At 47.9% G+C, this 24032-nt stretch overlaps 2 protein-coding genes across 3 annotated transcripts in view; one reads left to right on the plus strand and one right to left on the minus strand.

Moving 5' to 3' along the window:
* The first annotated feature begins 1090 nt into the window (after positions 1 to 1090).
* Positions 1091 to 10353, plus strand: LOC144612137 (uncharacterized). Its single transcript, XM_078431696.1, has 4 exons — positions 1091 to 1114; positions 3404 to 3497; positions 3718 to 3837; positions 9002 to 10353. Exons 1-4 carry the CDS (start codon positions 1091 to 1093, stop codon positions 9793 to 9795), a joined length of 1032 nt encoding a protein of 343 aa, XP_078287822.1. The 3' UTR covers positions 9796 to 10353.
* Positions 10354 to 13021: 2668 nt separating this feature from the next.
* LOC144612169 (sialic acid-binding Ig-like lectin 8) overlaps positions 13022 to 24032 on the minus strand; it is a 44804-nt gene continuing 33793 nt past the window's right edge. The window contains exons 7-10 of one of the 2 annotated variants that reach the window (XM_078431733.1): positions 21246 to 21493; positions 18228 to 18328; positions 15890 to 15954; positions 13022 to 14508 (exon numbers count right to left, since the gene is read on the minus strand). In XM_078431733.1, the coding sequence (XP_078287859.1) occupies positions 21486 to 21493 (8 nt within the window). In that variant the 3' untranslated portion in view covers positions 13022 to 14508; positions 15890 to 15954; positions 18228 to 18328; positions 21246 to 21485. The remainder of the gene's footprint in view (positions 14509 to 15889; positions 15955 to 18227; positions 18329 to 21245; positions 21494 to 24032) is intronic. The other variant, XM_078431734.1, reaches the window with a different exon arrangement.

Raw genomic sequence — 24032 nt, forward strand, 5'->3', positions numbered from 1 at the left:
CCCACAACACTGATTACACTGCGAGAGGCAGAGCGAGCGGGGGGGGACTCTCCATGTCAAAGCTCCCTGGGATAAATAGCGGGAGAGAGGCGGCGATTAGTTGAGGCGGGGATTAGGTGTGAGGTGGAGTTTAGTGGTGTTTAGTGGTGTGGTGGAGTTTAGTGGTGAGGTGGGAGGTTTAGTTGAGGTAAAGTTTATTTTTGCTCAGTTTAGTGAGGTGACATTCAGTGAGTTTTGCACATTAATGAAATTTAGTTAATTGAGATTTAGTTGAGGTAAGGTTTAGACGAGGTGAGGTTTAGTTGAGGTAAATTTTAGTCGTGAGGTGGGAGGTTTAGTTGAGGTGAGGTGGGGTTTAGCCAAGGCGGTTTAGTGAGGTGAGGTTTAGTGAGGTAAAGTTTAGTGGAGGTGAGGGTTTTGTTAAGGTGTGGGGTTGAGTCAAGGTGAGGTTTGGGTTGAGGTGAGGTTTAGTTGAGGTGAAGTTTAGTCGTGAGGCGGGAGGTTTAGTTGAGGTAAAGTTTAGTCTTGTGCAGTTTAGTGAGGAGAGATTCAGTGAGTTTTGAGGTTTAGTGAAATTTAGTTAATTGAGATTTAGTTGAGGCGAGGTTTAGACAAGGTGAGGTTTAGTTGAAGTGAGGTGGGGTTTAGCCAAGGCGGTTTAGTGAGGTAGGGTTTAGTGAGGTTTGAGTTAAAGTTTAGTCGAGGCAAAAGTTTAGTCGAGGTGAGGTTTAGTCGAGGCGAGGTTTAAGAGTGAGAAGAAGATTAGTCGTGAGGTGTGAGGTTTAGTGGAGGTGAGGGGTTTAGGTGTGAGGTGAAATATAGTAGTGAGGTGTGTTTAGTTGAGGGGCGACGTTTAGTGAGGTAAAGTTTAGTCAAGGCGAGGATTTAGTCGAGGTGTCAGGTTTAGCCGAGGTGGGGTTTAGTGATGGTGGGTTTAGTCGAGGTGGGGTTTCGTCGAGGTGGGGTTTCGTCGAGGTGGGGTTTCGTCGAGGTGGGGTGTTGCCGAGGTGAGATTTAGTCGAGGTGAGCTGTGAAGTGAGTGGCTGAGCTCAGGAAGGGAGACCGAGGTGCTGCTGAAGGAGACGAGACCATGTCTGGGATGCAGGGCTCAGAGGTGAGACTCCAGGGAGCTTTGACATGGAGAGTGGGCAGAAGATGTCGGATAAATGTCCTCTCAGGGGCCTGGGAACGGGGAAAATGCTGCTGCTCCTTCTCAGACCATCCCAACCCCAGGAATTGGTGTCAATGAGGAGTGGATGAGCTCCCTGGGCTCTGGAGTGGATCACTGACATTAATATTGATCTGGGAGGCCATTCAGACCATCTCCCTCATCCTTCTAGTTGTCTGTCTCCATCTGGCAACTTTCCCCAGCTGTGAGGAAAGAATATTAACCTGAAATATTCACTCCGTTTCTACCTCCACAGATGCTGCCTGGCTTGCTGATTATTATCTCGGGCAATTTTTTTTTTTTACAATAGTGTTTTTGCAGGAGCCACTGTGTGCTTCTCCTGACTTCAGTGTGGGGGAAGTCCATGATTGTCACTGTCTTCATTGCCAGAAATGTAGACACTGATGTCTGTTGGCTGGAAGTTGCGATCTTGAATCTTGACAGGCAACATTTTGGGTCTGGACCTTTCAGGCAGATCACGCCAGACCTGCACTCTAAATGCAGTTTCCTCTCTTACTGTGATATGGTTTATTACTTCTTGGAATCAATAATGTGTTGATCTTGCTGGAATGTAATTAACAGCTGATTTCTTTCAACCGTAGAAAAAAACTCACTATATTCTGAGTGAAGAAATATCTAATTTCTGTCCTGAAGAAGTTACCCTTTAATTTTAAGTTGTGATTCTTTATCCTGGAATTGTCCTGTATTAAATTTTTTAAATGATATTTTCAAATCTGTTTTGGAATTAATATCTGATGATTACAGATTATGCACCAAAGTGAATCAGATACAATGTTTGTTTTTCCAGGATGCTGACAAGTTCAAAGACATTGCTGGCTATTTTTCCAAGGAAGAGTTTGAAGAAATAAGTGACTGGGAGAAGCTCCGTTATAAGAATTTGAAGCGGAATTATGAAGCCATGCTTGCTGTTGGTTTGTACAAAATTTTGTCCACTTTTTTTCCCCTTTTTGCCCTTTTCTAATGATGCATGCTGACATGAATTTTTTTTTCCCACATGAAAACTAAATAGATCTGTGGTCATTGCGATTTCTGACCTGGAAATATACACATTCTCATCCGTCATACTCTTCATGCTGGTTGATTTTTCTTTAACTCTGAAAAATAATTGTAAGGTTGTTTGCTGTCTTTGTCAAATAGACGTGACAATTGAATAATAGCATGAATACTCTGGAGGAAATAATGATAACATTGCAAAGTGATATTTCCACAGATATTTGCACTGTTAAGTTCAGTGAAGATAAATACTTGAAGTTGGCCATAACAGATGATGAGCATTTTTATTTTTCACAGGATTGGATGTACCAAAGCCAGAATTCATGACAAATCGGAGGAGAAGGCGTCAAACCCAAGTCTACGAATCTAGCGAATCAGATGAGGATTCGACACCTAAACTTCTGACAAAAAATGCAAAACGTAATTTAAATCTTTGAAATATTAAATGCAGATTTTCAACTATAATTGATTCTAATCAATTTGGCCATTAGCCTATGGAATCTGGTGCAAGGGTGATTTTATTCTTATCTTTGGAGTGGTAGGATACTTGTTAAATTGGAAATGTTTTTCCCAATGTGTTATTTATGAAATGTAAATTTACTTTTCCTAATTTTTAATTTTGAGATATGTTGCTTCCATTTTTAACTCTAAAACATTAGATATATCCAGAATTGCCAAACTATTGAGATACAGTCTGTGCTTTTCCAAAGCAGCACTGATGTGGCACTTTTTTTCCTAAGGAGTCAGAATCTTTAGGCATCCTTTTAAGAATACAAAAGGCAAGAATACGAAAAGAAAGCCCGTCGTAAAGGTAAGAACAGAAATTATTCCCAGGATAAAGGACAAGTGAGAATTAACAGAGTGGCTCTACATTGGCATTTTATTTTCTACAAGATAGAAATGACTGCTTTTTAGACAAATCTTCGTCACTGCTGTTGGAGTCAGGTGCTAACATTCGCAAATAAGTTTTTATTGTTGAAAGAGGAACAATTGTTCCCACATTTTCCCATATTTGCTGACAATATCAAACTTCCTTTTAGAATAGAATATGAAAGACGAGAGTTCACTGAAATATTGCACACAAGGCAGTTACTGCTTTTATTAGTAGCTTATTTGATTATCCAAGTTAATAATGCGATGGAAGAAATAATCGAGAAGAAGTAGAGCCAATCTATTTGTGTCCTTATGAATCACAGGTTGCACCAAAATGTCTCTTTACAGGTCATTACAGGGGAGGGCAAAAGAGATTTGGGAGGAGCCGCTGAGGAAACGAAGGAAGGCACAGTGTTGATGAAAACAATCAAAAGAGCAACAGGTAATTCTGTTTGTAAAAGTAAAACTCAAAATGAGTAACTCCTGTGCATTCCAGTAAATGATGGAGATGATATAATGACCATCTGACAACCACCATGTCAATTCAATTCAATTCATAGAACATGTTGCATATTATGTAACTAACTTCCATATTTTACAGTTCAACCACTTACCTGACTTGAAACAATGTAATTAGGTTATTTTTGGTTTTCTTTTTTCAGTTTTGGGATCTACAAGCGAGGAAACGACCAAACAGACAGACAAAATAATTTATAATTTACGAAATAAAAAGAGGATCATCTATACAAAAGAACAGGAGCTCCGTAATGACGATTACCTGTGTATGTCCAAAGGAACCAATTTATTTATTCAAAGCAACCATATTTCATTAGGAGCATTGAAGTGATGGCATGGTGCATTGGTAGCCAGTGCAATGGTGGAACAATGCGGGCTTTGGTTCAAGAGCACAAAATTGTGTTCACTCAAGAAGAATTTTTTTCTTTTAACATTAATCACTGGTACTTTCCGTAACATTTGATGTTAACTTCTGGAATTTTGTCAGACATTGGAATCTGACATTGATTCCCCGGTAAACTGACAGTGACTGTTTAAAGAAAGTGTGGTTCATGTCCAATTTATGTAGGCACTTTCCTGGTAACTGTGGGCATCTATGTCATTTTGTGAGTTATTTTGCCATCTACCTTCTTGTCAGCAATAATCTTGGAAACATTGCAGGTGCCTTGCTCTAAGATGTCTTTGAAGATGTCTATTTGCCAACTGTCATAACTTTCCATCTAATCTCCTAATCTAAGCAATCTGACCTTAATATATCAGTAAATGACTTAATATAATTCTCTATGTTCTGTTTTCACTTCATCACTCATAAGATCAATGTACGTTCCTGTCATTTAAACAAGGAGTCCCAAAGGATTCTTTATTGCAAAGCTACCAGTTAATTCTGTCATGTTGCACAAGATATCCAGCATCATCTGTGGAAAGAGAAACACAACTAATGTTTGAGGAGGAAGACCCTTTGTTGGAACTTCAATGTGAGATGCTAACACTGTTTTTATTTCCATAATTCTTCTCTGACTTGCTGGGATTACCAGCATTCATCTTGGATAGAATGTTTTCAGACTCATTTCAGTTTCAAATTCATTTTCCCACGAATTCAGCATTGTTTTCCTTTCTATTTGAAGATTGAATTTGACAACACAAATATTTGATTTCCCTTTTGTGAAATGCTCTCTTTCTTTGACATTTTTGATTAACCTTCTCTCTTATTCCATCACATGATTCCCTGAGCCAAATCTGTTCATCACAGTTGCACTCATGTAAAATTATATTAGTCTGGCCAACTCAACCTTGTCTTGCATTTGGTAAAGTGCAGTTTAGATACAAACCATGCAATTACTTTTCTACATTGTATACTTTATTAAATCTCTTTTCTTTTTGCATAGTTATAGGGTGCAAGTTGCATCAGGAGTTAAAATTGGCAAGGAAAGGTACAGTAGCCTGGATATAGGGTGCAAGTTGCATCAGGAGTTAATATTGGCATGTAACAAAGGTAATGCTAGGGTGGTTAAAGAGATTTCAATATGCAGGCAGACTGGGAAAATCAGTATGATACAGGACCCCAAGAAAGGGAGTTTGTAGATTGCCTCCAAGATGGATTCTTTGAACAGCTTGTATTGGAGCCTACCAGGGAGAAGGCAATTCTGGATTTCGTGTTGTCCATTGAACCAGATTTAATAAGGGAACTCAAGGTAAAGGAACCGCTTGGAGGTAGTGACTGTAATATAATTAGTTTTAATATGCAATTTGAGCGGGAGAAGGTTAAATCAGAAGTGTCAGTGTTGCAGTTGAACAAAGGGGACTATGAAGGCATGAGAGAAGAGCTGGCCAAGGTGAAATAGAAAGGGATCCTAGCAGGAATGACGGTGGAACAGCAATGGCAGGTATTTCTGGGCATAATCCAGAAGATGCAGGATCATTTCATTCCAAAGGCGAAGATAGATTCTAACGGGAGTAGGAGGCAACCGTAGCTGACAAGGGAAGTTAGAGATGGAATAAAACGAAAAGAAAAGATGTATAAGATAACAAAGAATAGCGGGAAGCCAGAGGAGTGGGCAACTTTCAAAGGACAACAGAAGACGGCAAAAAGGGCAATACGGGCTGAAAAGATGAGGTAGGAAGCGAAGCTGGCCAAGAATATAAAGAAGGATAGTAAAAGCTACTTTAGGTATGTTAAGAGAAAAAGATTAGTAAAGGCAAATGTGGGTCCCTTGAAGGCAGAAACGGGTGAAATTATTATGGGTAACAAGGAAATGGCGGAAGATTTGAACAGGTACTTTGGACCTGCCTTCACTAATGAAGGCACTAACAATCTTCCAGATGCACTAGTGGACAGTGTATCAAGGGAGTCAGAGGAACTAAAAGAAATTTGCATTGGGCGAGAAATAGGTTTGGGTAGACTGATGGGACTGAAGGCTGATAAATCCCCAGGCCTGATGGTCTGCATCCCAGGGTACTCAAGGAGGTGGCTCTAGAAATCATGGACGCATTAGTGATTATTTTCCAATGTTCAATATATTCAGGATCAGTTCCTGTGGATTGGAGGGTAGCTAATGTTATCCCACTTTTCAAGAAAGGAGCGAGAGAGGAAACGGGGAATTATAGACCAGTTAACCTGCCATCGGTGGTGGGGAAGATGCTAGAGTCAATTATTAAATAGGTAATAACGGCACATCTGGATAGTGGTAAAAGGATTGGTCCAAGTCAGCATGGATTTATGAAGGGGAAATCCTGCTTGACTAATCATCTGGAATTTTTTGAGGATGTGACAAGTAAAATGGATGAAGGAGAGCAAGTGGATGTAGTGTTTCTAGACTTTCAGAAAGCCGTTGTTTGATTAGGTACCACACGGGAGGTTGGTGAGCAAAATTAAATCACACTGCATTGGGGGTAGGGTATGGACATGGATAGAGAATTGGTTGGCAGACAGGAAGCAAAGAGTAGGAATAAACGGGTCCTTTTCAGAATGGCAGGCAGTGGAGAGTGGAGTGCCGTAAGGCTCAGTGCTGGGGCCGCAACTATTTATAATATAAGTAATTTGGATGATGGAAGTAGAAGTAACACTAGCACGTTTGCGGATGACACAAAGCTGAGCGACAGTGGGAACTGTGAGGATAATGTTAGGAGGTTGCTAGGTGAATTGGACGGGTTGAGTGAGTGGGCAGATGCATGGCAGATGCAGTATAATGTAGATAACTGAGGTTATCCACTTTGGCGGCAAAAATAAGGAAGCAGATTATTATATCAATGGTGTCAGATTAGGTAAAGGGGAATTGCAACGAGACCTTGGTATCCTTGTACACCAGTTACTGAAAGTAAGCGTGCAGGTACAGCAGGCTGTGAAGAAAGCTTATGGCATGTTGGCCTTCATAACAACAGGATTTGAGTATAAGAGTAAAGAGGTCTTTATGCAGTTGTATAGGGCCCTGGTGAGACCACATCTGGAGTATTGTGTGCCGTTTTTGTCTCCTAAGTTGAGGTAGGACGTCCTTGCTATTTAGGCAGTGCAGTGTAGATTCACGAGGTTAATCCCTGGGATGGAGGGACTGTCATATGAGGAAAGATTGGAAAGACTATGGTTATATTCACTGGAGTTTAGAATGATGAGAGGGGATCTTACAGAGACGTAAAATTATAAAGGGACTGGACAAGGCAGATGCAGGGAAAATGTTCCCAATGTTGGGGGAGTCCAGAACCAGGGGACACATTCTAAGAATAAAGGGGAGGTCATTTAAAACTGAGGTGAGAAGAAACTTTTTCACCCGGAGAGTTGTGAATTTGTAGAATTCTCTGCCACAGCAGGCAGTGGAGGCCAATTCACTGAATGAATTTAAGAGTTCGGTAGAGCTCTTGGAGCTAGTGGAATCCAGAGATATGGGGAGACGGCAGGTACAGGTCAATGATTGTGGATGATCAGCCATGAGCACTGTGAAGGGCCAAATGGCCTCCACCTATTTTAGATGTTTCTATGATGTTGGGGAGTCCAAAACCAGGGACCACAGTTTAAGAATAAGGGGTAGACCATTTAGAACCGAGATGAGGAAAAACATTTTCACCCAGAGTTGTGAATTTGTGGAATTCTCTGCCTCAAAAGGCAGTGGAGGCCAATTCACTGGCTGCATTCAAAAGAGAGTTAGATAGAGCTCTTGGGGCTAGCGGAATCGAGGGATATGGGGAGAAGGCAGGAACAGGGAACTGATTGTGGATGATTAGCCATGATCACATTGAATGGTGGTGCTGGCTCGAAGGGCCGAATGGCTTACTCCTGCACCTATGTCAATGCTCTTAATTCATCTGCCTTGTTACAAATGCTTCATAAGTTCACATAATAAACTGTTACTTTTATCCTTCAAAACACTTTTTTTGGAGTTGACTCCATGCACTACAGCACTGTTTAACATACTCTGCATTACATCATGCTTGGTATTACTAAATGCAAACTTATATTCCATGGTCATGATTTTTCTCTTGATGTTTATAAATATTCATACGGTTCAACACGGCAGCCATTGGAGTCTTTGCAGGAAGCTGGGTGGGAAGAAGTGTAGACAAGGTAGTTGTGGACTGTCAGTGGGTTTGTAATAGATGTCAGCCTGTGATGGAGACTGAGATCAAGAAAGGCGAGGGTGGTGTCAAAGATGGTCCAAGTGAATTTGAGTGCAGGATGGAAATTGGTGGTGAAGTTAATGAAGTCCATGAGTTCTGGATGGGTGCAGGAGGTAGTACCGATGCACTTGTCAATGTGACGGATATAGAGGTCAGGGATAGGGCCAGTGTTCGCCTGGAACAGGGATTGTTCAACACAATCAAACTTTAACTAATTTACTGTAAAATAATTACGGGTGTTTAAAGTGGCACGTCAGAACTATGATCAAAAACAAAGCAGCAGTTGTAGTAAGGATGAGAAATTTGCAGAATAGTGAAGTGCAGAGAATTGTGCTGAATGATGTCGCAGATGTCAGAAGCACAAAAACTTTGTGGATGCACTGATTTTATTCAAAACATCCTTGGAGCAACTCACGCTGAATCACTGAGCATTTACAGAGATGCAGTCAGCCCCTTTGCCCTGCTGTCGTCCTCAGCAACTCCCAGCTCATGATGTTATTTGACATCTGCACTTTGCTTTTCACTTGCCCATTTTAACAAGCCAGTTATCACACTGGGTTAGAAGAATTCTTAAAAACTTACTGACGTGTACCTTGTTCCTTGGGGGATATTAAAGACAGAATCCATCCCCCTCGAGTCTTTAACAGAATCATTTGGTGATTGATAACTCCCTCCTCCCCACAATCTTTCACTAGTCACGCCTGTAAATTATTTCAATTAACATCTCCGAGCAGCTCCATTAACACTGACGCATTTACTAATCTGTCTTCCAAATCAGAGCGTGGATTTTTTGCTGAAAGTGATCATTTCTGTTTCCTTCTCCAGCGGTAGACGGCGTGACCCAAGGAGACTGTCACCCCTGCCCTCACTGCACTATAGCATTCACCACGACGGAGTACCTTACAAGGCACTTAAGAAGGCATCCTGAAGCCTCCAGACCATCGCCAGCTGGTCAACCTTCTTCCCCCAGAGTGGACACTGATCCACAAAGTAAACGTGAGCAGAGTCCGCTCACACCATCTGACGGAAGGAGGGCAATAGGGAAGTCAAGTGATATTCCAGGACGAATAACGGAGAGACAGCATGAATGTGCAGAATGTGGGAAGTGTTTCACGCGGGCAGGGAACCTTCACCGACACCAGCGGACCCACACCGGAGAGAGGCCGTACACATGTTCTGTCTGCGGGAAGGGCTTTGCATGGGCAGGGCACCTCCACCGACACCAGCGGACCCACACCGGAGAGAGGCCGTACACATGTTCTGTCTGTGGGAAGGGCTTTGCACTGGCAGGGAACCTACACCAACACCAGCGGACCCACACCGGAGAGAGGCCATACACATGTTCTGTTTGTGGGAAGAGCTTTGCACACTCAGGGAGCCTCCACCTACACCAGCGGACCCACACCGGAGAGAGGCCGTACACATGTTCTGTCTGTGGGAAGGGCTTTGCACGGGCAGAGCATCTCCACCTACACCAGCGGACCCACACAGGAGAGAGGCCGCACACATGTTCTGTCTGTGGGAAGAGCTTTGCACAGGCAGGGAACCTCCACCTACACCAGCGGACCCACACCGGAATCAGCAATCTGCAATCAGCAGAAAGCTCACACCTGCCGTGAAACGTTCCCCGTGTGTGGGAATGTTTTTAAGGACACAGCAGCTTTCACTGTTCACCTGAGAGCCTGTGTAGAACAGTAAAAGGTCACCAATTGTCAGTGTTATCATTTCCTTTATATTATTTTATTTTTTATTATTTCAATTATTTCCTTTTGAATTACGTTGAGTAATTATTTATGTTTCCAGTCAGTATCAATATTGGCACTTGCTGTATTTCCCTCTTTATGGTGATGCTTTGTGTGGGGAAGTCTGGGGTATAAGGGATGGGTCCGTGGTTCCCACTCCCTGTGTGAATTGGGGACCAGGGACGGGTATCATTGCCGCATGTCCTACCCTCTCCAGACTGCATCTTCCGACTGGGATAGACTGCCCCCACTGGGATATTCTGACTGTGCTGTTGTGATGCAGTCTGGTTCTCGCACTGAGTTCATCAACATGGCGATTGATAAACCAGCCACTTTTATTGTTGCTGCAAGTCAGGAGAACCGTTCTGTGCCGTGGGCTCATTGCTCCGGTTACTTTGATCAAACTGCTGGTCCCTGCAGGTTTCACTTTATTCCTGTGAGATTTCTTGAAGCGGTGATCAGTAAAATGCTGACACTGGAGTTTGAACGTTTAAAGTGTTGTTCGAAGTATAAGCAGAAGGTGAGTTTGTAAATTGAATCGTTGGTTGTGTTGGTTGATGTAATTTATTTAACGGAGGTTTGAGACCCGAAATGTGTTTTAATTTGTATTATTCTGCGTTGTATTTAAAATATTTCTGTGTGAGGCAATTGACCAGCACCCGCGTTGTCCCGGCTAAATCTGTTCATGTTATTCTCATGTTATTAAAGTAATTGTGTTGTAAATCAATGTGATTGGAGTATGTTTAATGGCGGTTGCATCAACTCCTGGGAGCTCCGTGCATCATGTTCCCTGTTGTTGCTGATGGGAAGTGCAGCGGCTCAGTGGACGCACGGCGCTGGTCACTGTGTAATCCCCTCCTGCCTCATCACCAAACCTTCCCAGCGCTCGGCTCTCCACCCCTGCCGCTGCAGCGCCTGCACACATGCACCGTCCAGTATTTATGCTCTTTGTTCAGCCGGCCGGCTTCACCCTCTGCAGCGCTGCATCAATACACACGCGGCTCATGCAAGCTGTTTCCCCAGTCTGTGTCCGATGCGCTTGTGACGTGGTCCCTGCTCCTCCGGCCGCCGTGAGGTTCCCGCGGTGGGCGACGAGTGCGTGTGTGTGTGGGACCCTGGTGAGTGCGGGCGGGAGGGCGAGGGCAGGGTCAGGAAATGGAGGGGAGACACAAGGAACTGCAGATGCTGGATTACAAATAAAAAACACAGCGCTGGAGTAACTCAGCGGGTCAGGCAGCATCTGTGGGGGACATGGATAGGTGACGTTTCGGGTCGGGACCCGTCTTCCGACTCTAATGGAGGGGATTGGATTCAACTGCCGTCAAGCTGACAAAGGTCATAAGTGATAGGAGCAGAATTAGGCCATTCAGCCCACGGATGTGTGGAACAAGCTGCCAGAGGAGGTAGTTGAGGCAGGGACTATCCCAACATTTAAACAGTTTATTCTTGCACTAATAGGAAGCTTCACTTCCACTGCTTCGCCGATGATATCCAGCTCCTCATCTCCACCAAGTCAATCTCCACCACCACACACTCTACACTGACAAACTGCATCACTGAAATAAAATCTTGGCTTCAATCAAATTTCCTCAAACTCAACTGCAACAAATCTGAAATCATCATCATTGGTCCAAAAACACTCACCAAATCCACCCAAAACGTCATCCTCAATATTGATGGTCTCCCAGTATCCACCTCACCTCACATCCGGAATCTTGGAATCATCTTTGATCAAACCCTCTCCTTCGACAAACACATCACAAAGACAGCCTTCTTCCACCTCAAAAACATCGCCCGTCTCCGTCCATCCCTCTCCTCCACAGCTGCAGAAACCCTCATCCACGCCTTCATCACCTCCCGTCTGGACTACTGCAACAGCCTCCTCTATGGCTCACCCTCAAAAATCATCAGTAAACTTCAATACATTCAAAACTCCGCTGCCCGTCTACTCACCCACTCCCCGATCCGTGACCATATCACCCCCGTCCTTTACAAACTCCACTGGCTCCCCATCCCCCAGAGAATCCAGTACAAATCTTCCTCATGACCTACAAAGCCCTCCATAACCTGGCCCCATCCTACCTGACTGACGACCTCCACAGGCACACTCCCACCTGCACCCTCCGCTCTGCTACTCCCAATCTCCTATCCCCCCACATCCGGACCAAACTCAGATCCTGGGGGGACAGGGCTTTCTCCATCGCTGCTCCCACCCTATGGAACTCACTACCACAAACCGTCAGAGACTCCTCCTCACTCACCACATTCAAAACATCACTGAAGTCTCACCTCTTCAGCACTGCCTTCAACCACTGAAGGTCACCTCACCTTCTGTCTCCTTTCTCTGTTCGTTTACTTATTTATCTATTCACTTCTCTATGTTCTAGAAATCCCTGTAAAGCGTCTTTGAGTGTTTGAAAAGCGCTATGTAAATGTAATGCATTATTATTATTATTATTATCTTTATTTTAGGCTTTAGAGATGGAGCGTGGAAACAGGCCCTTTGTCTCAACGAGTCCACGCTGACCAGCGATCACCATGTATCACCCCACACACAAGCACTATCCTACACCATGAGGGGCAATTTACTGCAGCCAGTTAACCTACAAACCTGCACGTTTTTGGAGTGTGGGAGGAAACCGGAGCACCCGGAGAAAACCCACGCGGTCACGGAGATAGCGTATAAACCCCGTACAGACAGCACCTGTAGTCAGGATCAAACCTGGGTCTCTTTTTAAAAATATATACAAAAGCTTTTATTCAGAAAACAAAACAAACACAAAATGGTAACACGATCAAAGGCTGCCGATATTGGCAGTTTACAAACAAACATCAAACTAATACATTGCCAACTTTATCAATAATACACTCGACGTCCCGCGGCAACCAGCGTTTACGGAAGGCCTCCAGCGGCCCCGTGGACACCACGTGTTCCCTCTCCAGGGACACGCGGGCACGGACGTTGGCCCGGAAGAGGGGCAGGCAGCCGACCCCGGTGCGGCCGTCGACTACCGCTGCCTGGACCCGCAAATGGCCAACTTGGTCAGGCCCAGGAGCAGACCGACAGGGAGACCCCACCGTCCCTCCCGACCCTCCCCCCCTCTGTACCGGGTGCCCAAATATCAGGAGCACAGGACTAAAATGGAGCCAAAACTTGGGGAGCAGCCCCTTTAGACACTCGAACACGGGCTGCAACCTCTCACACTGCAAGTACAAATGGTACACGGTCTCTTCCTCACCGCAGAAGCTGTGAGGCAGCAACTCTACCGCCGAGCTACCGTGTCGCACTATTCCCACAGTACCGTGCTGCCCATGTTCATCACAAGACACAACAGGTCAGTTCTTCCCACAATAACAGTACAGGGGGAGAGGGGCAGTGAGTAACAGAACAGGGGGAGAGGGGGAGTGGGGGTAACAGTGCACAGAGAGAGGGGGAGTGGGAGTGACAGTACACGGGGGAGAGGAGGAGGGAGCAGTAACGATGCTCTCTGACTCTGTGCCACTTTGCAGATCATTCTGGCCCTAAATTCTTGACTTGCCCCTTTCCCCTCCCACACACAGTGAAACTGCTATAACCCGGCACGGATTTCTCGGTCACCCCGACGGGTCAGTATCTGGGTCACTGAGGCTCTGCTGTGTTGGCTGGCGTCCCGTGTGTGAACAGGGAGCGCTGCTGGATGGGGTACGGTCTGTGGGCCACTGGGGCTACCCCAGCTGGGGATTAAACTCTGAATAAGATGCAAATCAGACATCAACAAACTGCAGACTCTGGAAATCTGAAATAAAAACACTAAATGCTGCAACTCTCAGCGGGTCAGGCAGCGTCTGTGGAGACGCATGCAGTCATAGAACGTGGAACAGTGCCACACAGGAACAGGCCCTTTGGCCCACAATGCCCGTGCTGAACATGATACCAAGTTAAACTAATCTCTACCTGAACAACTCGTATCCCTCCATATCCACGTAAAAAGCTTCTTAAATGTCACTACTGGTGTCTGCTTCCACCACCACCTTTTAGCTTAATTTAGTTTATAGATACAGCGCAGAAACAGGCCCTTCGGCCCACCGAGTTTGCGCCGACCAGCGATCCCCACACACTATCACTATCATACACACGCTAGGGACACTTTTTACATTTACCAAGCAATTAACCTACAAACCTGTACGTCTTTGGAGTGTCGGAGTAAACCGGAGAGAACCTACACAGGTCACGGGGAGAACGTACAAACTCCGTACAGACAGCCCCCTTAGTTGTGATCGAAGCCGGGTCTCCGGCGCTGCATTCGCTGTAAGGCAGCGACTCTACCACTGCGTCACCGTGCCCCCCTGACAGCACGTTCTGGACACCCACTCTCTGTGTAAAGAAAACTTTCCCTGTTCGTCTCCTTAAGTCAATGGAAGGGAGGTTGGTTGGAGAAAGTGAGGGAAGAGAGAGAGAGAGAGAGAGAGAGAGAGAGAGAGAGATGGGCAGAGAGAAACAACAGAAAAAGTGGGCGGAGGCAGGGTACACACTGAGAGGGGTTGAGCAGCGGCTCATTTGTGTCTGAGGTTGAGGTCGCTGTACAGATCCCGCTCGCCGAGACGCAGCTCCTGTGAGGAGAGAAACACCGGTTACAGGAACAGAATAAACAGCCCACGGTGTCGGGTCCGGAGGGGAGGGGGTTACAGAGACAGGGAGGGGTGTAGGGGCCGGAGGGGAGGGGGTTACAGAGACAGGGAGGGGTGTAGGGGCCGGAGGGGAGGGGGTTACAGAGACAGGGAGGGGTGTAGGGGACAGAGTTGTTTACACAGTCTGGGGGTGGATGGACTTTCACTGAGCTAAGGGGGAGGGGGGGTTTACAGGGGAGTGAATGTTGGGGTGTGGAGGCACAGGATAATGTTCTAGCTGCGGGGGAGTGGGGCAGGGACAGGGTTGGTGATGTTCAGTACGTGGAACGGGATGGAGCGGGGGAGTGGGGTACGAGGATGTTTCCACTAGTGGGGGATTCTGGGACCAGAGGCCACAGCCTCATAATTAAAGGACGTTCCTTCAGGAACGAGATGAGGAGGAATTTCTTTTGTCAGAGGGTGGTGAATCTGTGGGAATAATTGCCTCAGACGGCTGTGGAGGCCAAGTCAGTGGACATATTAAATTATTTCTTGACTAGTGCAGGTGTCAGGGGTTACGGGGAGAAGGCAGGAGAATGGGGTTAGGAGTGAGACATAGATCAGCCATGACTGAACGGCAGAGTGGACTTGATGGGCCGAATGGACTAATTCTGCTCCCATCACTTATGAACACCGTGGGCCAGTCTCAGTGGGCAGAGTGGGATGTGACGTAAGGATTCAGTGTGGTGGTGGTGGGTGCGGGGGTCAGTATCCTGGGGCAGACGGTGACGGGGGGGTGGGGACGGTGATTTGGGAGGCGTGGGTTCGGTGGGCAGGAGTGGGGGAGGTGGTTGGTGCCCGACACTGGGAGGGGGGAGAGAATTTAGCTCCGTTTAGTTTATTGTCACGAGTACTGAGGTACGGTGAAAGGCTTTTGTTTCGTGCTAACCAGTCAGCGGAAAGACAATGCATGATGACAATCGAGCCATTTACTGTGTATTGACGCATGATAAGGGAATAACGTTTAGTGCAAGGTAAAGCCAGCAAGGATACTCCGAGGGTCACCAATGAGGTAGATAGTAGTTCAGGACTGCTCTCTGGTTGTGGTAGGATGGTTCAGTTGCCTGATAACAGCCGGGAAGAAACTGTCCCTGAATCAGGAGGAGTGCGTTTTCACACTTCTGTACCTCTTGCCCGATGGGAGAGGGGAGAAGAGGGAGTGGCCGGGGTGAGACTGGTCCTTGATTATGCTGCTGGCCTTGCCGAGGCAGCGTGAGGTGCAGATGGCCGCGGTCATGGAGTTAGTATCTGAGGGGCAGTGCTGGTGTGGAGGGACAACAAGGAGACAAACGCCGACCTGCCTCTTTGCCACAACAGTGCCAACCTGATAGGGCGACTCCACCGGCCCATCTTCAGCTCTCTGCTCCTTCGGCTGTGCCACGGAACTTTCTGGAAGACAAAATTTCATTCAGACCGCTCACTTTGCTCTTTGCCTGTCTCCGATCTCTCTTTCTTCTGGAATTCCTTCATTCATCCTTCTCTCTCCCTCTCACTCTTCCTCATTCTTTTCATCATTCTTTCCCCGTATCCATCTTCCTCATTCAACCTCTTTCACACCATCGTGCCTCAATCCCTCCCTCCCTCCCTCCCTCATCCCCTCCCTCCCTCCCACATTAATTCTCTGACACACACCTTCCATTTCCCTATTTCTCCTCCTTTCCATGTCTCTTCCCATTGATCAGTGCGGGTGTCAGAGGTTACGGGGAGAAGGCAGGAGAATGGGGTTAGGAGGGATAGATCAGCCATGATTGAATGGCAGAGTAGACTTGATGGGCCAAATGGCCTATTTCTACTCCTATCACATGACCTTATTCACCTTTTCTCCCACTGTAATTATTCAGAGTGAGAAAATTCCTGATGAGTTTGGTTTGATGAGCAGTGGCTAGAGTTTGGGGAGGAGTTTGGGTTTAGTTTAGAGATACAGCGCAGAAACAGGCCCTTCGGCCCATCGGGTCCATTAACGACCAGCGATCCCCACACATTAACACTATCCTATACACACTAGTGACAAATTTTTACATTTACCAAACCAATTTACCTACAAACCTGCACGTCTTTGGAGTGTGGGAAGAAACCGAAGATCACGGAGCGAACCCACGCAGGTCACGGGGAGAACGTACAAACTCCGCACAGAGAGTACCTACAGTTGGGATTGAACCCGGGTCTCCGGCGCTGCATTCGCTGTAAGGCAGCAACTCTACCGCTAAGCCACCGTGACCGCCGGTGCTTGGGGAGTGTGGGGGAGGGAATAGGGAAGGGTTCGGGTCTGTGGAGTGTGTGGGCAGAGGGAGAGAATGGGAAGTTGTGGGTGGTGGGAGGGAATGGGAAGGAGGTTGGGTCCATTGGGAGTGTGGGGAATGGGAGAGAGTTTCAGTCCATGTGTAGTGTAGTGGGAGGGAATGGGGAGGAGATGGGTCCCTTGGGAGTGTGGATAGTGAGAGGCAATGGGGTGGCATTTTCAGTCCATGGGGAGTGGGGAGTGAATGGGGAGGGGTTTGTGTCCATGGGGAGTGTGGAGGGAGGGAATGGGGATGGGTTTGCGTTTGTGGGAAGTGTGGAGTGAATGGGGATGGGTTTGTTACCATGGGGAGTGTGGAGTGAATGGGGATGGGTTTGTTACCATGGGGAGTGTGGAGTGAATGGGGATGGGTTTGTTACCATGGGGAGTGTGGAGTGAATGGGGATGGGTTTGTGCCCATGGGGCTTGTGGACAATGAGAGTGAATGGGATTGTGGGCAGCACTGAGATTGTTCCCAGATGATGTTGTTTTGCTGATGTGGATGAGGTATAAATATCAGCTCCAGGATACTTGGGCAATCTGTGCTGCCCCTCTTCCAAACACAGTGGTAGCAATGGGGAGGGGGGTTATGTGTAGGGTTGCCAACTGTCCTGTATTAGCAGGGACATCCCGTATTTTGGGCAAAATTGGTTTGTCCCGTACGGGACCGCCCTTGTCCCGTGTTAGGACCGGGGGGCGCTGTAGGCCCGGAAACTGTAGGCCCGGACGCTGTAGGCCCGGACGCTGTAGGCCCGGACACTGTATGCCTGGACAGTGTAGGCCCGGACACTGTATGCCTGGACAGTGTAGGCCCGGACAGTGTAGGCGCCTGGGCCGCTATAGGTCTGGACAGTGTAGGTCCGGACAGTGTAGGCCCGGACAGTGTAGGCGCCTGGGCCGCTATAGGTCTGGACAGTGTAGGTCCGGACAGTGTAGGCCCGGACAGTGTAGGCACCTGGGCCGCTATAGGTCTGGACAGTGTAGGTCCGGACAGTGTAGGCGCCTGGGCCGCTATAGGTCCGGACAGTGTAGGTCCGGACAGTGTAGGTCCGGAGGCCCAGGCGCCACCTAACGATGGTTCCATAGCAACCCGCCTTCCGTCACGGACGGCCGCTATTGATGGAGCGGGAGCACGTGGCCACTGGCTGGGTGAGGTCACGCGTGGCGCGGGGCGGTGACATCACCTTGTCCCTTATTTGGGAGTGAGATAGTTGGCACCCCTAGTTGGAGAGGGCCCTGATTTCAGGCTGACGCAGTGGGTACCACCTCTCTCTCTCCCTCTCTCGCTCTCTCTCTCTCTCCCTCTCTCGCTCTCTCTCACTCTCTCTCTCTCATGAGTAAATGCCAGTGAAGACATTCGGACATTTTCCAGATCGTCTCGCACCTCGTTTGCCGCGACATCGCGCTGCCCAGAAGATTGCGGCGGTGATGACGACACCAAGGACGACGGCAAGAACAATCACGGCCACGACGTATTTCCCAGTCCTGTCACAGCCACATACCGAGGGGTGGAGAAAGGAGTCGGTGAAAGCCCAGCTCCGAGACACAGACACCACAACTTAACCCCAGACCAAGCAGCGAAAGAGATTCTCCAGCATGCAGCTCTCCATTGGATTACACTGGAATTACATAACAGGCCATTCGGCCCGTCTTGTCCTGCTGTCCCTACTTTCCTCATCTCTCAGAATGTCCCACCTCCCTCTAAATCTACTTCTACTGTGCCCTCAACCCGCACCGAGAGCAGTGAGTCCACCACTCACCTCTCCCTGAGCAAAGCCATGTCCCTCTGAGGTCCCAACGGCTGTTTACTGCTGATGGCCTCCAGTTCTGCTCTTCCTCACACTCTGCCCACATTCACTCCATCCTAACCCTTCATTGTTTCAGAGTCGTGCAGTGGCACAGCACGGAAACAGGCCCTTCGGCACATCTCATCTAAGCAAGTCCCATTTGGTCCATTTATCTCTGAACCTTTCCTATCCATGTACCTGTCCAAATGTTGTTATTGAACAACTTCAACTACATCCTCTGGCAGTTCGTTCCCAGATACCAACCACCCTTTCTGTTAAAAAGTTGCCCCTCAGGTTCCTATTAATTTATTCCCTTCTACCTTCTGGTTCTCGATCACCCTATCCTAATTCTCCTCTCTAAGATCACCCACCCCTCAGTCTCCTGTGCTCCAGAGAAAATCTTCTCTGCACTCTTTCCAGCTTAATGACGTCTTTCCTGTAGCAGGGTGACTACAACTGAACAGGCAAAATGCAAATTGGAGGAGCAGCATCTCATAATTTCACTTGGGCAGCGTACAGCCCAGTGGTATGAATATTGATTTCTCTCACCTCAGGTAGCCCCGGCATTCCCTCTCTCTCTCTATCCCTCTCCCACCCAAGTCGCACAAGCTTCTCATTTTCACCCAACAAACAACTAACAATGGCCTAGAACATAGAAACATAAAAATAGATGCAGGAGGAGGCCATTCAGCCCTTCAAGCCAGCTCGCCATTCATTGTGATCATGTCTGATCATCCACAATCAGTAACCCGTGCCTGCCTTCTCCCCATATCCTTTGATTCCACTAGCCCCCAGAACTCTATCTAACTCTCTCTTAAATCCATCCAGTGATTTGGCCTCCACTGCCCTCTGTGGCAGAGAATTCCACAAATTTACAACTCTCTGGGTAAAACTGTTCCTTCTCACCTCAGTTTTAAATGGCCTCCCCTTTATTCTAAGACAGTGGCCCCGGGTTCTGGACTCCCAAAACATTGGGAACATTTTTCCTGCATCTAGCTTGTGCAGTCATTTTATAATTTTATGTCTCTATAAGGTCCCCTCTCATCCTTCTAAACCAGTAAATACAAGCCTAGTCTTTTCAATCTATCCTCATATGACAGTCCCGCCATCCCAGGGATCAATCTCGTGAACCTACGCTGCACTGCCTCAATTACAAGGATGTCCTTCCTCAAATTAGGATACCAAAGCTGTACACAATACTCCAGGTCCGGTCTTACCAGGGCCCTATACAACTGCAGAAGAACCTATACTGAAATTCTCTCGTTATGAAGGTCAACATGCCATTAGCTTTCTTCACTTCCTGCTGTTCCTTTATAGAAACATAGAAAATAGGTGCAGGAGGAGGCCATTTGGCCCTTCGAGCCAGCACCGCCATTCATTGTGATCATGGCAGATCATCCACAATCAGTAACCTGTACCCAACTTATCCCCATTCGCCTTGATTCTGCTAGCCTCGAGTAGTCCGGCACTCCCTCCTCCTCCCTGTACGCTCGGTAAATGGCTTTCGCCGCCAACAGCTCCATGGAGGGGAGTGGACGTGGGGGCCAAGTGGGTGGAGGGAAGGGTGGGGGTAGGAGGGGGGTGAGGGTGGGGGGAGGAGAGACTGGGGGAGGAGGGGGTGGGGAAGGAGAGAGTGGAGGAGGAAAGAGGGCGGGTGGTGGGGAAAGGGGGGGTGGGCGACAGTGAGAATGGGGCTGGAGGAGGAGAGAATGGGGGAAAGGGGGGTTGTGGGGAAAGGTGGGTGGGGGAAAGTGAGAGTGGGGGTAGGGGAGGAGAGAGGTGGGGGGGAGGGGGAGGGTGGGAGGAGAGAGTGGGGGTGGGGGTGAGGGGGAGAGTGGGGCTGGGGAGGAGGGCAGAGTGGGGCTGGGGAGGAGGGCAGAGTGGGGGTAGGGGAGGAGAGAGTGGGAGGGAGGGGGAGGGTGGGAGGAGAGAGTGGGGGTGGGGGTGAGGGGGAGGGGGAGAGTAGGGCTGGGGAGGAGGGCAGAGTGGGGCTGGGGAGGAGGGCAGAGTGGGGCTGGGGAGGAGGGCAGAGTGGGGCTGGGGAGGAGGGCAGAGTGGGGCTGGGGAGGAGGGCAGAGTGGGGGTGGGGGAGAGTGGGTGGGGAGGAGGGATGATTGGGATGGGGGCGACAGTGGGGTGCGGGCAGGGAAAGTGGGTGTGGGGGGAGGAGGGGGGGCCGAGTGGAGGTGAGGGGAGGGGTGAATAGCGGTGAGGAGGGGGGAATAGGGTGGAGGCAGGGCTGGGGGGAATGGGGATGGGGGCAGGGGAGGAGCAAGTGGGGGTGGGGTAGAGGGGATGGAGTGGGTCTGTGAGAGGAGGAGGGGGGTTAAGGGGGATTGAGTGGGGGGGGTGGGGTTGAGAGTGCTACACCAATACAGGAGAGGCTTTGGGTCCACGGCTCACTCAGTGACACCCTCTCCCTTTCCCTGTTCCCCCTCTGTGAGGAATGGGCCCAACGGGTCCACTTGGTCCAGTATTATTTAAGCCTCTTCATCTTACAATAGGAGAGAGAGTGTGGGAGAGAGGCAGATGTACAATAATGTCCCTGCAATACATGATATATTCCACTAACTGCTCATTGATGTTCAGAGAGACATGACCGTGTGTCTACTCACATTCTACGACGTGGGTCACAGTCCCCTCCCCTGTCCCGTGTTCATTCTCCGCCACACACTGATAGTCCCCAGCGTCCCGCGGTGTCACCCGAAGGATTTTCAACCACAGCTCGTTGCTGGAACGTGTTGTGCTCAGCGTGACACCGAGATGTCGCCAGGTCAGGTTGGACGCTGGGAAACTCTGGACGGAGCATAGGATCGCTGCAGAGTTTCCTTCCTTTACACTGACCTCGTAATTGTTCACGTTGCTGGGGGAAGAGATGGAGAGATTCTGCGGCGCGTCTAAAGGCGAACGGTTTAAACTTGAGTTAACACGGCAGAATTCCACATGCCAACCAGGAGAATATGGAGAGAAAAGATGAAGGACGAATGTAACCAGTCTGAAGAAGGGTCTTGACCTTTATAGGGCCCTGGTGTGACCACATCTGGAGTATTGTGCGCAGTTTTGGTCTCCTAATTTGAGGAAGGACATTTCTTGCTATTGAGGGAGTGGAGCGTAGGTTCACCAGGGTAATCCCCGGGTTGGCGGGACTGTCATATGAGGAAAGATTGGAAAGACTGGGCTTGTATTCACTGGAATTTAGAAGGATGAGAAGGATTAGGCGAGTGGGCAAATGCATGGCAGATGCAATATAATGTGGATAAATGTGAGGTTATCCACATTGGCGGCAAGAACAGGAAAGCAGAGTATTACCTGAATGGTGGCCAATTAGGAAAAGGGGAGATGCAACGTGACCTGGGTGTCATGGTGCACCAGTCATTGAAAGCAAGCATGTAGGTGCAGCAGGCAGTAAAGAAAGCGAATGGTATGTTAGCATTCATAGCAAGAGGATTTGAGTATAGGAGCAGGGAGGTTCTGCTGCAGTTGTACAGGGCCTTGGTGAGACCGCACCTGGAGTATTGTGTACAGTTTTGGTCTCCTAATCTGAGGAAAGACATTCTAGCCCTAGAGGGAGTACAGAGAAGGTTCACCAGATTGATCCCTGGGATGGCAGGACTTTCATATGAAGAAAGACTGGATAGACTAGGCTTATACTCGCTGGAATTTAGAAGACTGAGGGGGGATCTTATAGAAGCATATAAAATTCTTAAGGGGTTTGAGAGGCTAGATGCGGGAAGATTGTTCCCGATTTTGGGGAAGTCCAAAACAAGGGGTCACAGTTTAAGGATAAGGGGGAAGTCTTTTAGGACCGAGATGAGAAAACTTTTCTTCACACAGAGAGTGGTGAGTCTGTGGAATTCTCTGCCAAAGAAGGTAGTTGAGGCCAGTTCATTGGCTATATTTAAGAGGGAGCTAGATGTGGCCCTTGTGACTAAAGGGATCAGGGGGTATGGAGAGAAGGCAGGTACAGGTTACTGAGCTGGATGATCAGCCATGATCATATTGAATGGCAGTGCAGGCTCGGAGGGCCAAATGGCACCTATTTTCTATGTTTCTATGTATCATATGGAGACGTATAAAATTATAAAAGGACTGGACCAGCTAGATGCAGGAAAAATGTTCCCAATGTTGGGGGAGTCCAGAACCAGGGGCCACAAAGTCTAAGAACAAAGGGGTGGCCATTTAAAACTAAGGTGAGAAAAAACTTTCTTCACCCTGAAATTTGTGGAATTCTCTGCCACAGAAGGCAGTGGAGGCCAATTCACTGGATTAATTTAAAAGAGAGTTAAGGGCATGTCCCACTTAGGCAATTTTTCAGGCGACTGTCAAAGTCGTAGCAGAACGCCAACATTTTATTTTATCCGACGTCAATGACCACGACAATGCTGAGTCAGGTCGAGATTACACCGTCTTTGGAAACATCGCGAAATTCCCACGCTGTTAATGCTTCTCCGGCGTCCTAATTTTCGCTGAAATCACTGACAAGTCGGTAAGTATTTGAGAGTTTTCAACTATAATATCTTGTATGGGTTACTTAAAAACCAAGCTTCACGGTGACAAGACATAAACTGGATTGACTTCCAGTTTACTAATGGAGGTATTAAGAAATTTAATTTTAAAAGTGGTTACATGGATTTTTGTGAAAAGTGTGTGAGCATTCTTTGAAAATGTACGGGAGATGCATATCTGGTTTCTGGGTTGCATATCTGGGTTGGGAGCCTACTTTAAATGTGATCGCTGATGGCCATAAACATTGCGAAAATTCCCACGCTTACCTGACCGTGAAACTGTCGCCTCCAATCTACCTGTCAAATGTCCTGACAGTAAATAAATTGGTTAAACACAAGTATTTTATGGTATCTTGAAATGACTTTACTTGAAATGATTTTAATATTATGTGCTTCTAAATGCATCTAGGAGAAACTAGCAAACCTGGGGACAGCATGCGACAGCGCCCGCAATAAGCAACGGTACCTGGCGGCAAGCCAGCTTTGGCCGAGAAATTTCACTCTGGATGATTTCCCAGCGACGCGCTGAGATCCACTACGATTCTTGGAAGACTCCTCACGATCATGCACGCGACACCCTGGCGAACTGTCGGCGACAGCCTAGTCACCGGCAGTCGCCTTAAAATCGCCTAAGTGGGACAGGCCCTTACGATAGAGCTCTAGGGGCTAGTGGAATCAAGGCATATGGGGAGAAAGCAGGCACAGGTTACTGATTGTTGATGATCAGCCATGATCACAATGAATGGCGGTGCTGGCTCAAAGTGCCAAATGGCCTCCTCCTGCACCTATTTTCCATGTTTCTATGTTTCTAAAAGTCACCCATTCCTTCTCTCCACAGATGCTGCCTGGCCCACTGAGTTACTCCAGCACTATGTACCTGTCCACGTTCTCCAGAGA

This window comes from Rhinoraja longicauda, chromosome 43 (genome assembly GCF_053455715.1).
Source record: "Rhinoraja longicauda isolate Sanriku21f chromosome 43, sRhiLon1.1, whole genome shotgun sequence".
NCBI lineage: Eukaryota > Metazoa > Chordata > Chondrichthyes > Rajiformes > Arhynchobatidae > Rhinoraja > Rhinoraja longicauda.